The sequence below is a fragment of the Anolis sagrei genome, chromosome 3 (genome assembly GCF_037176765.1).
Source record: "Anolis sagrei isolate rAnoSag1 chromosome 3, rAnoSag1.mat, whole genome shotgun sequence".
Lineage (NCBI taxonomy): Eukaryota > Metazoa > Chordata > Lepidosauria > Squamata > Dactyloidae > Anolis > Anolis sagrei.
This window is the reverse complement of record NC_090023.1, coordinates 144,997,838-145,015,959: the sequence shown is the minus strand read 5'-3', so window position 1 is coordinate 145,015,959 and position 18,122 is coordinate 144,997,838. Positions and strand designations below refer to the sequence as shown.

The window sequence follows — 18,122 nt, the reverse complement described above, 5'->3', positions numbered from 1 at the left end:
CTAGCAGCATTTTCTCCTCGTGTTTCACCTGCTTCTGTGGCTTCAGAGCATCTGATGATGGTAGAAGCAAGTGGTGTATATGTATCTGTGAAATGTCCAGAGTGGGAGAAAGAACCAATGTCTATTAATCAAGCATATAGGGTGCAATTAGCAAGCCTGATTTGCAAGTTTTTGAAAGGGATCCATCAATTAGAATATGAGTAACTGTGAAGATTGCATAACAAATAGTGAGAGCATCGACCTGGAGGGAGCTAGGCCTTTATTCCCTTGGAGTTATTATTGCCTGGACACATCCTTCGTGGTGTTCACTGGCCCTTAATTGCTTGCTCCCTGGGGGCTTCCTGTGTCTGGGTGGTGTTCATTATTTACTATCTTGATTCTGGTGTTTCTCAATACTGGTAGTAAGGCTTTGTTCATTTTCATGGTTTCTTCTTTTCTGTTGATTTTTTTCACGTGCTTGTGGATTTCAATGGCTTCTCTGTGTAGTCTGACAAAGTGGTTGCCAGAGTGGTCCAGAATTTCTGTGTTTTCAAACATGAGATCTCAAACACAACATTGAGGATCTCAACGAAGGCATGGATTTTGACACCATGAACATAGATCTACCACCTTCAAAAAAGAGGAGAGAGAGGACAGAGCTAAAGCCGGATTTCTTTGATCCTGCATCAATCATGGATAAGTCTGTTCTGGAAGTCTCAATGTTTAAGCGCCAGTCCGGCATATAACAACTCTGCGGTGAAGTCGTTTTGGAAGAAGAGATTTTAAAAAATAAAATCCAGCTTGGTTTATCATGTGTTCTTCTATTGCTGATTTTTCTGGCTGAATTAATCTGCAGTGCATTTCATAATTTTTTTATTCATGTATGGGCACTGCGTTTGGTGGTCCCTTTGTAAACTTGTCCCCAACTACACGGTATGCGGTAGACTCTTGCAGTGGTGAGGGGATCCCTCTTATCCTTTGCCAACCACATTTGTTGGATTTTCAACAAATCCAACAAATGCCTTGCATTTGTTGGATTTTCTTAGTGGGTGTACAGATAGTTTGTAGGTTATGTTTCTTCATCAGCTTCCCTACACGGTCAATGGTTCTCTTGATATATGGTAAGAACACCCTCCCTCTAGGTGGCTCTTTATCTTTATTCCTGTAGCTTATTCTAGGTCTTGCAGCTCTCCTGATATCTGAAGAAGAGTAACCATTAGCCTGCAGATGCCAACTTAGGTGACACAAAAAAAATAGTGAGTTGTTACAGCTGTCCAAAAGAGCCAGAACAGCCAGAGATCTGTGCAGAGCCCTATTGTTTACTTCTTCTTTTCCGTGGCTCCAAATGGTGAATGTATCATTCACATAATGTGACTGTATAGCTGACGGATTATAAATCTCAGCATCTGTAGCAATTTCAGACAAGACTGAAGAATGCTGATAGCTGCAATTCAACAATATCTAGCTTATTTTCCACCTGTTACATACAGGAGCAAGCTGATACATAAACACTGATTCCTATTTACTTATTTTATCGAATTATATACTGTATTTCATTCAAATAACTCAAACTAATGTGCTGTTATTCCCCTCGTTGTTTTATTTTCACAACAAACTTACAAGGACGACAAGAATGAGAGTACATCATTGGTCAATGAACTTCATGGCTGCGTGTGGATTTGTACTTGACTCTCTCCAGTGTAGTAAAATGCTCTCAAGTGCTATTCAATACTGTTTAACTACCTTCCTATATCTCCACTTCATATTCCAGATGAGCATAATATCTGTACCATTCTACATGCCTTCATCTTTAACATGAATGGCACACTATAACTTTAACATGAAAGGCACACTGTAACTTTTTAAAAGAAGAGTTTTGCCCTCGCGTTATGACATAACTAATTCAAATCTAAGTTCAAATTCAAGTACAAGTTCGTACACAATTTCAAGTTTATGTCTAAATTCTTAAATTTTGTTGGCAAATCACACAGAAATTGATTGGTAACATATAATAAAAGTTGCCCATAGTTAACCCACACTATGGTGTTGTCTCGTGAGTTCATGAGTGGGAGAGCAATAAAATTGCACTGAATATTTCCTTTGTATAGTAAATCTAGCCATCTCTTGTGTTTGAAAGGCCAGATATACAATCACCAAATTGGCTATCGAGTTTCAGTTGTTTGTCTATTTTCATATGCTTTGGGTGTACACACACGCGCACACACAGAGCATATTTAGTGTAATGCTTGTTTCTTGCTTTATTTTTGAAAACTAACTCCAGAATGGGAATGTGAATTGCTCTCTTCACATTACAAGGAGCCAAGTGAATTGGCACCATGTACTTCTGCTACAAAAAGATTTCCCTTGATCTCAACCAGTAAGACAAAATTTTGAGGTTCCACAGCAAATTCATAAAAAAAAACCAACCCAGGTTTTCATAGCGCCAGTAAGCCTGTTCTTCTGGCTTGAATTTGGCCTTGTATGAACATCAGACTGTTTCGTCAAAGTCCTACTCTCTCCCACTTCATCCTGGCAGAAAAATGACCTTAAGCTACTGAACATTATGTCACCAGAATATAGGCTCTGGCAGTTCTACAAGCTGATAAAGTTTTAAGCAGAACCCTGGTTTGACAGAGGCTCATCACCAGCACTTTGGTCAACAAATGATAAATTGGCCACAGGTATTATGCGCACAGAATGTATGACATAGTTGAAATATGTAACAGTAGAACAATGACTCACACTGTTAAATATGGGCATGCAACTGATTTGTTAGTATGTTCATTTGGGAACTAATTTTAGCCATGTCTTTATACTTTTTTTTGTCACTGTGAAATGTATGAAGTCCAAATGATAGAGAACTACTGCCTCAAACTGGAAGAACGACAGAAGACTGTTAGTCAGATGATCTGGTCATATGTAGCTCAGAGAAATCAACTTTAATTGTAAGTGTAAAAATACAGATCATGCATATGTACATTCTTATTATACGTTCTGTCAGGGATACTTTGATTATGCATGGCAGGGGGTTGGACGAGATGGCCCATGTGGTGTCTTTCAACTCTATGATTCTAGGATTCTGAGCATGAGAATACTTTCTTAGTAGTTGTTATTAATTTGTAACTTCTCTTCTGAATAAATATGATTTTTGCCACATCCTGAGGTTGAGCATCTGCAATCTAGTATCTGGATCACATGTCAACCAGTGAAATATGTTATTTCACATTTTCGATGATACTGTTTCTAGAAATGCTCTTATCTGGAACATTTTCAAATGCCTTTCACATTCTTTCTATCGCCTGCTCCTCTGCATTAAAATGTAGATTACAAGTGTTGTGTTTACAAGCATGAGATTCTTAGAAACAAGATTCTTCATTCATGTTGAGCCTGACAGATATAACATTTCATGTTATGATTGCTCCCTTGCAGACTCTGCTCTTTCTCCCTGAATCCCTTCCCACCTCTCTGCCTTTCTCTGCCAGGCCAGTCTATGTACTATGGACAACTAATTTGTGCTTTGCCTGGAGCATCCTGAAATATTGGCCTAGATCATCAAACGGATCTGCCACAACCACTAGAGTAAGCTACTTCTCATTTTTGGTTTATGCTATTGTGCATTTATGGTGCTGTGTAAACTATTATTGTTGTAAACAGATCTATAGATTTGACTGGATAAAAAATAACTGGCTTTCAAGTTAAGACCTATATTATAAGTAGAATAGATTTTGTTTTAACTTATATATACAGAGCCTAGCCCATTCAGACTTGAAACTCTCATTACCTTCTGCCTGACTTGGGATAAATTTAAGTTACCAACAGGCATTCCTTTTTTTAAGTGTCAAGTTGTTGCACAAAAGATATTAAGATGTTCCTTGAATAATCAAAGAGCTGGGCAGCAATCCACATCAGCTTCATGTAACTTGATAGAGTGATGTATAAAACCAACCGCCCTAGAGCACCGTCAGCTATTAAATGTTTGAATTTCTGATTATCTCTCTCTCCCAGTTCCATGTTACCCAAGCCTTGCATAAGCAAAAATCTAGTAAATTTCTTCCATACTTGCCCCTACATATTCATTTAAATTTTAAATCTCTTCTCTCTTCAACACAAGATCAGATAAAATGGCAGGTTCTGTGATTTTAGTATTATATGCATGCACACATCCCTAAATATGTATGGATTATTTTATGTGACTGAGTTTTAAAAGATGTACATTTAAAAAACAACATGATGCTTTGTAGAAGCTTTTGTATTCATTATTTTCCTTTGGATTGCTTAGTAGCTAATGTTTTTCTCCCTTTCCTCCCTTGCTCTGGCAAGGGAGGTGAGTGAAGTTTATGTGAAGCTTTTCACCTCATCCCTTAGAGAGAAGTCTGATTACATGTAATCATGTATAACTAATTGAGATTGAATGTTCACAGGCATTTGTACATGATTCCAAATATACACTCCAATTCTGACTCAACTAGTGAACTTTTATTTTATTTTATCAGAAGTGGCTTGGGGCAAGTCACTTCTGATGTGAGAGGATTGGCCATCTGCAATGTCATTGTCCAGGGGATACCTGGATGTGTTACCATCCTGTGGGAGGCTTATCTCATGTCCCTGCATGGAAAGCTGGGACTGAAAAATGGGATCTCACCCTGTCTTGTGGATTCAAACCACCGACCTTCAGGTCAGCAGTTCAGCTGGTACAAATCCATTGTGCCACTGCGGCTACTAACTAGTGAGCTAAACATGACCTTGGAGCTCATATAGACATTTCAGCTCTGCTTGGCAAAGTGGTATAAAATATTAGGTGTGGAGCTAAGGAAACAAATAAGGATCACTTTTTTAAAAATGCAAAATTCATAGTACTTTATAAAGCAGTGGATCTTGTAAAAGAACCAGTATGGTGGAAAAATAAACAATTCAGTGGGATTTCAAATTTTGTAGTTTTTTCACTGAAAAATTTAACCTTAACATTCAATGGTTGGGTTTTATAAAGATCAACCATATTGGGTTTGTTTCCTATTCACAATGCATTTTTGATTGGCTAAATACATGAATGGTATTAATAATAAATCCCACAGAAGGTCTCCTTATCAGATACCACCACTATTTTCCAATCTATTGAAATATTGATGAGTATAATTAATTTCTGCTCATATTCTCTGAGAGACAGGAAGTGGCACCACTATTTATCCTGAGGGGCTGCTGTTTTCTGTTGCTCCAGAAAACAGAACTAGAAACTGAGCAAAATATATTAGCTAAACATTACAAAAAAGTATTAATAGTGTGAGATCTTCTACAATTAAAAAGTATCATTCCAGTAGTGGCAAGTCTTCACTTCTAAGAGGGTTTGAAGCATATTGGGTAGTAGTAATTTGTGGACCACACAATAGGTACAGATTGCATTATAGACCTTATAGCAAGCAGATAAGACTATATGCCCTCTAAAAGCATTTCCAATTCATATGAACTTTTGGGCACTTAAAAAAAAGTCTTCCAGATATTTTAACATTCTCATTTTAATGATTATGGTGGTATTCCTTAGTTTTTGTACTTTATTCCTCAAAATTAAATTACCCTGGGACCAATTTGATAGACAATATATTGATTAGATAAAAAATAAACAAATACAAATAAGGCTGGCATATCCGAAACTGTCAAATGTTAACTACATGTGCATTTCAGCAGACAAATATTGTCAATTCTTCATTGTTAGTAGAAAATTTCTGGCTACTACGTGTTGATGTATTAAATGTTAATGCTTGCCTTATTAAGCCAGAAGACCACCATCTTTACTCACACATGTCTAAGCAACAGGCAGCATGAGTAAATGTTGCAATTTCTACCTTCTATTTGATATACCACCCCTATGACAAGTTATATGATGTAGATGAACTTGAGTTGCTTTTATTTTCCATGTTTTGTGGTTTTCTTCTTCATGATCTTCAGCACAAGATGGAAGGATCCTAAGACCGCTGATGATTTACCTTCCATGATCTATACATGATACAGAATAGTTCAGTGGTCTTTTCTTTATGACAGAATAAACTGTGACCACTTTATTCCTGGCTATAGGGCCTACTGCTCCATATGCAGTTGGGCCTCCTCTGAAGATTTCAAATTTCTGACAGGCTAATATGGGGAAAAGGGTTCCTTTAGATACCCTGGCCCAAAAGTATAATGTGTCATCGGTCAACAAGCAGTATTAAACACAGAGACATTTCTGTGTTAACATTTAAGCTTTATAATTCATTTTTATGCTTTACAAACACAATTAATCATTTTCTATCCTGTCTTAAGGACCTTAAAATTGTAACATTAGAACCCAAATCAGCATCCTGCTTATAACACCATACTCTATAGCAGTAATGAAAATTCCTCATGACAATACATGCATTTATGAGTAAACTATTATTGGTTGCAACCCCCTCAAATTTTGTCCTATTAATGATAGGTTAGCATTTTGATATTGTATGGCGACTTCAATAACATTAGACACAACCAGCTGAAAAAAAGCTAAGTTTAATCTTAGCTTTTCAGATAGCTGAACAACAGTGATAGTGATAGGCTAGGAAGACAAGTAAGAAAAAGACTTGTCAATGCATGTTAACATGAAAAATCAATCTCTTTTTGTGTGGAATTGCAGCTTTATCAAGTGCCCAAAATGTTCCCTTACCTTTCAATTTTTCAGCCAGCAAAGTTGCTTCATGTTCCGAATAATGCATTATCGCTGGAGGAGATGGAGGCCGCATTCGATCTTCTTCTATTTTGCGCCTGTGACGTTCCTCTCTAGCCAACATCCTTTGCTTACATTCCCATTCATAAAAGTCATCTCTTGCCTGAGCAAAATCAACGTGAAGGCGACCTGAATCCTTTTTGTCTGTGCTAGATCCTAATCTCATGCGATAACCTAAAAATAACAAGCAAAAACATGGCAGCTCTTCCTCCTTTCTTTGTGGTAACGTTTTTAGAGAATTGCTTTAATCAGGCTTTTCCTTCATTCAATAAATCATCATGTCAGAGCACTGATATTCATAGTTACTGCTTTGTCTATAAAAACATTGCTTTTCCTGACAAACAAGAAGCCAATCACACATCCATCCATCTACAGTTTGAAAACGTGCATCCTCTCACAGCTGAACGAAAAGAACAACCAACAGCACAGCTTTCCAAAATCTCAGATAATGCAGAGGTTGCTCAAGCCCTAGACTTAAAATGGAAAACCTCACATTTTAGGTTAACTATAGATGTTCAGAGAGGTTCTATCCATTCACTGTTATGAGTCACATCCAATAGACATGGATCATATTTCCTAGAATCAAAGCATCCAAAAACAGATCTCCTCCAAGCATGTCAAGTCAAAAATTCAAACATTCCACAACTATTTGTTATTTTAGGTATTATATATAACCGCTCACAATCTCAGATCTCAAGACATATGATAAACATGGTAATAATAATAACAACAACAACAACACTGGGTACAGTGCCTAAAGACCTTGGCTTGCACTTAAACACAATCGGCAGTGCCAAAAATTACCATCTGCCAGCTTCAGAAGGCCACCTTACTGGGATCTGCAAGCATTATTCGCCAATACATCACACAGTCCTAGATGCTTGGGAAGTGTCTGATGTGTGATCCAATACAACAGCCAGCAGAGTGTCTGCTGTGGACTCATCTTCTTGTGTTTCAAATAATAATAATAATAATAATAATAATAATAATAATAATAATAATAATAGCCTCTTCCTGTGGCTTGAGCCATTAAAATCAATTTACATAGATACAACCTAGTAAGAACCAAGCATTAACTTCCTTCCAGCTCCCATATTAACTCTGTTTGCCAATACCGACTCAACACACAAATATTCAGCCATTTTTAAAAGATAGACTTTTCCGGTGCTTTTGAGCAGAAAGTTGAGAATGGCTTCTTATCTGCCTCAACTCAAATAATTTCTTTTCATGCAAGTTCCCACTGACTGAGGCAGAACTTGGAAAGCTGTTAAAAAGTAATGCACCATTCAGAACCCCCACTTCTGGGATAAATAATTACCATTAATTTAGTGGCTCATTACATTCTGTGCTGCTTTTGCAGTACTTGGGAGGAGCAAAGTTACAATGTAAGAAAATGGTCTTAAAATGTTTATAAAGTTTCTCAGAAGTAGTAAGAAAAAACAATAAGCAAAAGGTGCTTGCTATATATTTTCTTACCAATCATTAAGTTATTTTGAAAAAAGACTACTTTCATATCTCAGAACTATAAAAAGTAATGTATTACAAACAACTGATGCATTATACAAATCAGATAATCATAATCAAAAATGGAATGTCTATTATAAACTTTCTTGGTGAAATCCAAGAGAATCTACAAACAAGTAAGATCGGCCTTATCCTTCCTGTCTTTTAGGAAGAAATTAAAATGGTGGTTCTTGGACCAGGCTTTTGGACAGCAGGCATAATAGCACTTTGGATGTGGAATTCGACTGGAATGGGGATATGGCTGACATTACTGTTTTATGGTTTTAATTAATACTCTATTGTTTTAATTGTTGTTTTATTGTATTTGTTATATGTAACGGCATCCAATTTTTGCCAAGTGTAAGCCATCACAAGTCCCTCTTTGGAGGTTGAGAAGGACAGGGTAGAAATGCTAGAAATAAATAATATAGGCAAATTATTCAGCTCAGTATCAAACTTATAAAAATATTTGTAATCCAACTATTTTATAGCTTGTTTAATTGTGTTTCAGTATTATAACTCACTGCACCTCACTTTACCTATTTCAGTTATTGTTGCAAGACATTTTGGATTCTACTTCTACAATCCAATTTGATTTGAAAGCAATAGAAATCAAATTATTTTTCTGCCTATATGTCTGTTTCTCAGAAAGAAACACTTTCAGCTAGTTCAAAGGGCATGTTTTGGATAGCTTGTTAAAACATGTCAACATTTTATTTGGCTTTTCTTCAAGTTTGGACAACATTTTTGGGATGGCCTTACTTGAAATTTGGGCAGAAAATTCATGGCGGGAGAGGGAATTCTTGTTCATTAATGCAGAAGTAATGTATTTTCAGCTATTATGGAGAGGCATGCTCTCTCAAGAGTCAGCGAGGCTGCTGTACACTATGAAGAGCCTTGGTGAACTCTGAGACAATGACACTCATCTTCCACAGCAGCAGAAACAATCAATGATTTTCAATGATTCTCACAAACAATGCTAGATATGAAGGCTACATCAATTGTGTTTTCACAATGAAGTAGCAAAACAGATACGAAATTCCTTTACAGGGGTTATATCTAAGTATGACGCCAACAGGATTGTAGCCACTGAATGTAGAGAAAACTAATGCTAATGGTCCTGGTCTCCTTTCATGAAGTACAGGTTCAGATCTATACTTGAAATTAATAAACCCATACAAAACAAATACTTCCCAACATAATGTTGAGACCATTATCTTCTGAATTACCACAGAGTGCCAGAAAGTCACATTAAACCATGCAAGACTGAGTTTTGATGGGGGGAAAAACAGTAATCATAGAAAGTAAGATCACACTGGCATCACAAAGCATATATTAGAAGCAGGAAGAATATCTATTGAAGAATGTGATGAATACCAGAAAGGTAAATTGCTTTATCAACCATGAACTCTTCTGAGAATCGAATATGACAAAAATTCTTCTTGCTTTTCCGAATTGCTGTGATGTCCCCACACTGGTCAAAAACTTCCTGAATTATTTCCTCTGTGGCATTTTCTGGTAGTCCTCCAACAAACACAGTTTTACACCCAGGAGGTCTCTCTCTTGTTGAAGGTGGTGGAAGATCTAAGGAAAAAAATAAGCATCAATTTGAGCATTGCACTGGCATGACCATCAGGTCAGCATTGATCTGTGGAGACTCTACAAATGAAGAAACCTCCAAGACAGCCTTGTGTCAGGGTTTCCTTGATTGTGTCAACCCACCTGGGCTGTGGCCTTCTTCTTTTCCTACATCACTTAGCTCTATTGTTTTTTCTATGAGTAATGTCATCTCAACAAAGTATGACAGCCTCAGTTTGGTCATTTTAGCCTCTAGGGAGAATTCAAGATCAATTTACTCTTTGACCCTTTTAGTAGACATTTAGGCAATCTGCAGTATTAATGGTACTGTCATCAAGCACCACATTAATAATCAGTGGATTTTCTTTACAGTCCATCTTTCATAGCAATATACAGGGTTAGTCAAAATGAATAGGCCAATTCGGCTACAATTAATTTTCTTATTGGCCTATTCATTTTGACTAACCCTGTATAAAAATATCACAACATGGATGATCTTGACTTTGATATTTAATTATATGTCTTTAACACCGTGATGGTGAACCTATGACACGCGTGTCAGCACTATTTTTAATGACACGCAGCCACATACAGAGAAGTACACCTTATAAGAGCCAATCTAATTCCATCCTTAAATTTGTAAAAGGCTCTACAAATTTAATATCTGCGCGTTTGAGCATTGTTCACTCCATAACATATATATACATTTTTCTTATTTAAACTACAAATATTGCAAAATTATGTTTATTTTTTCTCGAAGTTGACACCCCACCCAAGATATGCTCAGTTTTTTGGCAAATTTTGACACACCAAGCTCAAAAGGTTGCCCATCACTGCTTTAACACTTGAAGATCTTGCCTAGACTGGATCCCCAATCATGAGAGCTTTGTTAACAGTGTTCAGTTGGGCAGACGTACAGCACTCTCTTCAAACTTTTCTTCTAAATGTGTGAAGGTTCAACAAATATCATGGACCTCATGGGAGCATATGTGCTACCAATGCTCCTTGTCCCACTTTTTGTATACCAGGGGCCACCAAAGTAAGGCCCATGGGCCAGATGTGGCCCTCCAAGGTCATTTATCTGGCCCCTGCACTAAACTTTAGACTTAGGTTTGCCTTAAGTCTGAAATTACTAGAAGGCACACAACAACAATCCTAATTAACTTGACTATTTCATCATCCAAAAGTAGGCCCACACTTCCCATTTAAAGATGGGTAAGATTATGTTGGAGAAAATTGTTCTTCATTTTAAATATTGTTTTGTCTTTTATTGATTTTTTTTTGCATTGTAGATAAGATATATGCAGTGTGTATAGGAATCAGTTCATTCCCCCCCCCCCCCAAATATAGTTTGGCTCCCCAACAGTCTGAGGAACCGTGAACCGGACCCTCAGTTAAAAAGTTTGAAAATCCCTGTTGTACATTTTCAGGCATTGTTGGAAAATGTAAAATGGCAAAAACAAATACTTTAAACCTATGCAGCTACATGTGTACATGTGCTTTTTACACTGCATGGCATGTACAAGTATTCTGCATAATGGCGCAACTTGGAAGGACCAGGTCATTATCAGGCATCTTCCTCTTATGATATTGGGCATCATGTTGGTGATGCTGGTAATATAATATCTCCCAGTTCCTAGAATTTAGTCAATAATAAAACCAAAGAATATATAAACCTATATATAGACATTTTAATCTCACTTAAATGTGTAGGAGCAGCACACAAGACTCACACCAAAAAAATGATGAGATTATATTTTAACATCTAAAAGATTTCCAGATGACATGCACAGACTATCCTAATAATGCTGCCCATATCAAAGCTGTGGGATAATTTTCCTTGCAGAAATTTTTCACTAAAAAAGATAACGAGTGCATAAAAACTACACTTGTTCAAGTCCAGTAGCTTTGAGTCAAATTAAATTAATCAGCCTCACTTACTTGGGTTTGGAGGGAAGAGCGTGCAGCTTTTACAGTGCATTATTTCTTTAATGACAGGTATCTCTGTCACTGGTGGTTGGGGTACTAATCCCATGCCCGGCAACATTGGGTTAATTGGAGTTATTCCAGTCATCATACTGAGGTTTGGATCAAATCCCCGCACACATATTGAATCTGCAAACACAGAACACAAGATTTTGGCTTTTAAGTGTTCAAAGGGTTTCTATTTACTGCTCACTGTTAACCACCCCTTCAGCATACACATGTGGATATTGCAGCCAAGTCCTACTTCTGAAAAACAAGAATACTTCATTAAGATAGAAACATATATAATTATAAATATGATTGATTATATACTGATGCAAAAACTTGCATTAGAACCACTCCTACTTTTTTGGATAACTGTTTGACTTTCAATACCAGTTCACTGCTTCTTTCCACAGGCTGATTTTTGAAAATGCTGTAGAAAGCGGCCTTGCTACATTCCTATGCTTTCAAAGAGTTTAGATCAGGATGGGCTGCAAGCTGCATGTGCCACCTTGCCTTGTTATCCCATTTAATTCCTAAGCCTTCTGTTGTATCACTGAATTTCAATGACACATGGAGAACATATCTTGTTTTAAGCGCAATTATGCTTCCAGAAACCTTCCAAAACTATCATTCTGTTATAAAACAGGGCACATGTTTATGCTTCATTTCAATGAATTTTTTAAAAGTGGCTTTCTTATTACCACTAGCAAAAAGAAAAAACCTTGGCTGTATATTATTTAGATTTTTTTTAAAAAAAACAAAACAAACCCATGATTGTTATTCACAGAACTTAGAATCACAAATGTCCACCTAGTCCAGGATTTTCCACTATGCTCAATCAAATATCTAGTATCTCCTTATTTGTAATGAGGGATTACAACAGAAGTTTACAAAGTCCACTAGCTCTGGGGTAGTGTGGGGGGGGGGGGGGAGGATTCCTGAATCTGGGGAATGCACACAGAACTGGGGGAGGGGCATAAGACCAATGGAGGTTTTTTTTTCATGTCAGGAGCGGCTTGAGAAACTGCAAGTCGCTTCTGGTGTGAGAGAATTGGGCGTCTGCAAGGACATTGCCAAGGGGACACCCAGATGTTTTTTTGATGTTTTACCATCCTTGTGGGAGGCTTTTCCCATACCCCTGCATGGGGAGCTATAGCTGATAGAGGGAGCTCATCCATGCTCACCCCAGACTTGAACCTGCAACCTGTTGGTCTTCAGTCCTGCCGGCACAAGGATTTAACCCATTGCGCCACTGGGGGAGGGGGGGTCCTAGGACCTTGCAGTACATATCATAGAAAAATGACTACTGAGAATGGCTAAATTGCTTCACTGATTCATGAATTAATCTACTACATACATTTTTTTCACTTCTCAGATTCTACATTTGGTTGGTTTGATCCCCACTGCTGACTACCAGGTAATGAGTATCCTTAATTTCATTCATAAAGTATTGAAAGGTCTGTGGTATCATGCTTGTCACAGAAGCTTTCAGCACCACCATGATCATAAGCAGGGGCAGCTCAACCCATTACGCAAAGTAAGCATTTGCAGTATAGTTGATTTTACCCAGGGGCACTCTTGGGGGGAAATAGACCTTGACATATGTGAATTGTAGTTACTGGGATGTATAGTTCACCTAAAATCAAAGAGCATTCTGAACTCCACCAATGATGGAATTGAACCAAATTTGGCACACAGAACTCCCACGATGAACAGAAAATATATATCTGTGATTGGTTGGGGGGGGGGGGGCAAAATACTGTTTGCTTACCGTTGAAAATTACCTAGGGCCACCTCTGATCATAAGGATGTATGTCCTTCCCACTGTCGTGTCATCTCTTATTAGTTCATAAGCTCAGCTCTGGAGATTATCCAACTGTAAACTAAATTAGACTGGAAGCACTTGCCTGGGGCCATTAGGTAATATTGAATCCCACTCTCTCTGGTTCAAAATTTTGGCTTGCCTTCACTCTTTAGTCCAGAAATTGCTTCCAGAATCATAATTTTTTATCATCCCTCTCCTCTTTCCCTCTCTTTTTCTTCCCGCCCCATCACACACACACAAAGTTCAAAGATGAAACAGATGTTTGCTCTATAGCACCCAAAATTACAAGGCTACGGAATATAAGCAGCAGATGTGTTAGAAGAATTCAAAGCCAATCTCATCAGCTCTTTCCTTTGAGGTGGGAGCTGAATAAAATAAGACTTTTTGTTTCTTGAGATACATTAAACTATTTTGAGAAGGCAATCTTTTTGTTGATACAACCCTGCTGCTATTTGATGCCATCAATTATTCAGAAGCAAGTAGTTATTTGGGTGTTCCCACAAGTTTGTTGTACAGCTTTTGGATAACAGCTCAGCAATATTTAATGATAACAAGTACAATCAAGGGTTTGGCAACTTGGGAGTTGTAGCTGAACTAATAAACAGAAGAAAGAAAAAGAGGCATGAACAAAAAAATGCCTCTTTATTTGCAGCCATATGTCAGACTGCTAGATTCTAGAAAACAACAACCAGCCTTAACTCGAAACCAGTGGTTCCCAACCTATGGTCCGTGGGAAATCAGTAGTCCGCAAGAACTAAAATATGGTCCGTGACCTCACCATTATTACACCATTGCAATAAGTGCAACTGGTCTCACAAAATTCTCTTATAGCACTGAGGCTTATGAAATATGGTTTTCTGTGGGCAAACAGATGGTGACTACTGGATGGTATATGTTCTGTATGAGAAACTTGAGCTGATGTGGTCTATCCAATGCAATTTTCAAAATCAGCACCCCAAATAACCAATCAAATCTAAAATTGACCAAAAACGGATTTGTAACCCTTTTGGTACTATTGTTGGAGAGTGGTCTCTGTTCAAAACAAGGTTGGGAACCACTGCTCTAAACCATAGAACCCTAAATCAGAAAAACCCATTGAAATATTCCAAATAGGTTATTACTATATGTATATACTAGGCCTGGGTAACAACGCAAAAATTTGTTTCTAAAATCGATTCGTTTTTGGGGGTTTTTTGCGTTTCGTTATTTAAAAGAATTACAAAATTTTCCTTTAAAAAAGTTCGGTATTTACGAAATTTCGTTATTATTAACGAATCGATTCGTTAAGATGGCGAACCCCCCGCGCATGCGCAAATCACTTTTTTTTCTTTTTTTAGAATATTTTTTGAATTTTTTTAAGAATAAAAGAAATATTTATCAGAAATATTTAAAAATGGAAAATTAACAAAATGCTTGCCCTGCCCTGTTGTGGGGTGAAAACAGGGCAAAGCCTCCCCGCTGCTCCCAGCAATGAATGAATGAATGAATGCAAGCACAAGCAATGAATGAATGAATGCAAGCAAGCAATGAACGAATGAATGAATGCAAGCAAGCAGCCAAGAGCCAACCAAGCCTCCCTCCCGCACCTCCCGTCTCCTTCGCAATGAGCAATGCGGCCACGCGGAGCCGCTTTTAAAGGGCAGCCCGCCCAATCACAATGAGCCACGGTGCTTGGGAGCGCCGGATTGGCTCCCGGCGCACCCAGCATCCTCCATCCCTAAAACGTCATTTCCGAAACGGGCGGAAGCTCGTAAAAAAGATGGAGGATGCCGTTTCGATATTGAAAAACACTTCCGGGTTTGAAAATAAGTTTTGTAATCGTTTTGTAATTGTTAAAAATAACGAATATTTAACGAATTACAAAATTAACGAACGAAACCGCCCAGGCCTAGTATATACCCATTTATAAACTAACGGGTGTCTTGAATAAAATACGCTACATGAGATGATTGGGATACTTGTAACCACACACCCTTGCAAATTGCTTCACATTGTACTAAAACTATTGCAAAGCTATAGTGAATTCCCACCTCTGCCATTTTTACGTTCCTATCTGCAATAAATACAGCATTTTTTTCAGTGTAAAAAGAACAATGAACCCATTCTTTTGAGGACAATAAATAAATAAATCTCAACTTCATAAATACACCAAAGATGCTCAACTGGTGATGATTAAGTAAGAATGAGATCCTGGAATTCATGGCTCACTGAAATATCAACTCAGTACAGCAGGGGAAAAAAATCAATGTCAGTTATTAGCAAAGGGATAGAAAGTTAAGAAAATGGAAATTCTGTGTTTGTTGTTGTTCATTCGTCTCCGACTCTTTGTGACCTCATGGACCAGCCCACGCCAGAGCTCCCTGTCGGCCGTCACCACCCCCAGCTCCTTCAAGGTCAGTCCAGTCACTTCATATAAATCTACAGCACAGTACCATTCTGAGTCCCACACCCCACCGGGGGGGGGGGGGGGGGGTTGAGAAGGGTGGGGTATAAATGTTGCAAATAAATAAATAAATGGTGGAACTATGAGGCTTATCCAACTGTTCTGTACTTCATATGATAAAAACTACAAGAAGGGAAAGCGAGACTTCCGCATTCCCTAGATCCACAAGTGCATGCAATGAGGGCACATTTGCCAATGAGAAATGCCAACAACTCCTGAATTCTGACTGTTCAGGATTCACATCCATTGTTCTTCAGCAAGCTATCCCTCTGCAAACCTGCCCCATATATAAGACCAGTGTGATGGTAGAGTCAGAAGGGAAATGGGCTGGCCCCACAGTCTCCATAGAAATACCACTGTACCTGAATATGTCTCAGTTCAGACAGAACAGCAAAAAATGGAAAATGTCTGCCAAAATGAGCAAAGCAACAAGCTCTCTCTCCCCTGCTTCATCAGTTATATCCGTGAAGATTTGCCACAATATTAACCAGATGTTGGGCTGCATCGTGCTTCTCCTTTATCCTACTCTGGACCTCTGTGCATAAAGAGAGGACATCTGAAGAAAGGGATGATATGCACAATAGGGTTTTATGCACGTATGCTGACTTCTTTATATCTTCACATTTAACAAACAGACATTAAGGCTGAAGGGACACATGACTTCAGAGCAGGTCAGCGGTTCAGCTCCATGTCCCATTATTGTTCTCAGGAATCCCATTCACCCTCTATAACAGAAGGGTGTAATATCATGTGCAATATAAAAAAGACAGATAAAGAGAATTTGTCTTGTACTCATAAGAACCTGGAGTCACCCAACAGAGGAAATAAGCAGGTTCAAAACAGGTAAAAATTAAAGGACTTCTTCAAAAAGCAAATAATCAAGATATGGATTACAGGGACACAAGACACAGTGACAGCTTGCAGCTCCGATGGCCTAAATGGATTAATCAGATTAGTTGGCTGCATCTTTCAATGGCCATTGATAGCTAAGTGGAAGCTAAAAGTCAAAGAATTTCTGAAAGACTAAGAGCAATTGCCTGATTGCTCTGCTGTCCAAATTAGTAAAAGCTAGCATCTGTTTCATTGAGGCTGTTGCTATGCCATTCATCTACAAAAGGAACAATCTGGTGATGAAAGACAAGCAAACAAACTTTTTTCCTGGATGAAGAGTTTTGGTTGTGTACCTGAACTAAGGGCAATTTTACCAAAATCTATCAACTATTTCTTTTGTGCCAGATTTGCAGGGTGCATCTACACTGTGGAATCAATAAAGTTTGACACTACTTTAACTGCCATAGCTCAATGCCATGACATAATAATAGCTTTGCAAAATTCTATGTTGAAGAGAGCTGATGCCTTTAAAAAATCACAACTCCTATGACACTATAGCATTGAACTAGAGCAGGAAAAGTGGTGTCAAACTGCATTATTTCTCCAGTGTAAATGCACCCACAGAGACCTATACAGAATGGTCAGCTTTTCCAGCTGTTTCATCCATTCATTCACCATAATGACACCAACAGCTTCAAATAAATGTTGGCTAGGATTAATAGAGTGAATAGGATGGCATTTGGATGAATGATTGCTACACTCATTGTCCTCCACAACATGAGGGCCTATATAGCCCACCAATAGTAAGGAATGCAGGGAATGTCTATTTAATAAAATTTGGAGAACCACAATTTTCACCCAATCTAAGACTTCAGTAACTAAAAAAAGGCAATATCTGTGGAGGAGTGAGGTTGCAGATGACATTTGTATAGGCTAATCCCACTACTTTGTTCAGACAAGTGTATCGTGGGATGGGGAAATGTTATTATCTCCTTTGTAACCATTACATGTCCCCCACTCCACTTTTATCCTTTTTCTGACCCAAGATAAACTCTTTTGGATGAAAAGGTGGAATTATTTTATTTGTTCTGGGGGGGGGGGGGGTTACCATTCTCTTTCTCAAACTGAAGCAGTGCAACTTGTACAAGATAATGCAGTGAGTGGGTTTCTATTTGAATTCTGATGTCTCAGCAAAGGGATAGAAAGTTAAGAAAATGGAAATTCTGTGTTTGTAGTCACTCTCATATAAATCTAGTCCAATCCAA

The 18,122-nt window shown here is 38.0% G+C and overlaps 1 protein-coding gene across 5 annotated transcripts in view; it reads right to left on the bottom strand.

The window, feature by feature from the left end:
* Nucleotides 1–18,122, bottom strand: part of ENOX1 (ecto-NOX disulfide-thiol exchanger 1) — a 527,672-nt gene that overhangs the window by 139,014 nt on the left and 370,536 nt on the right. For all 5 annotated transcript variants that reach the window (XM_067466943.1, XM_067466940.1, XM_067466942.1 and 2 more), the window contains 3 exons: nt 11,729–11,902; nt 9,587–9,793; nt 6,647–6,880 (listed from right to left, as the gene is read on the bottom strand). In XM_067466943.1, the coding sequence (XP_067323044.1) occupies nt 6,647–6,880; nt 9,587–9,793; nt 11,729–11,902 (615 nt within the window). The remainder of the gene's footprint in view (nt 1–6,646; nt 6,881–9,586; nt 9,794–11,728; nt 11,903–18,122) is intronic.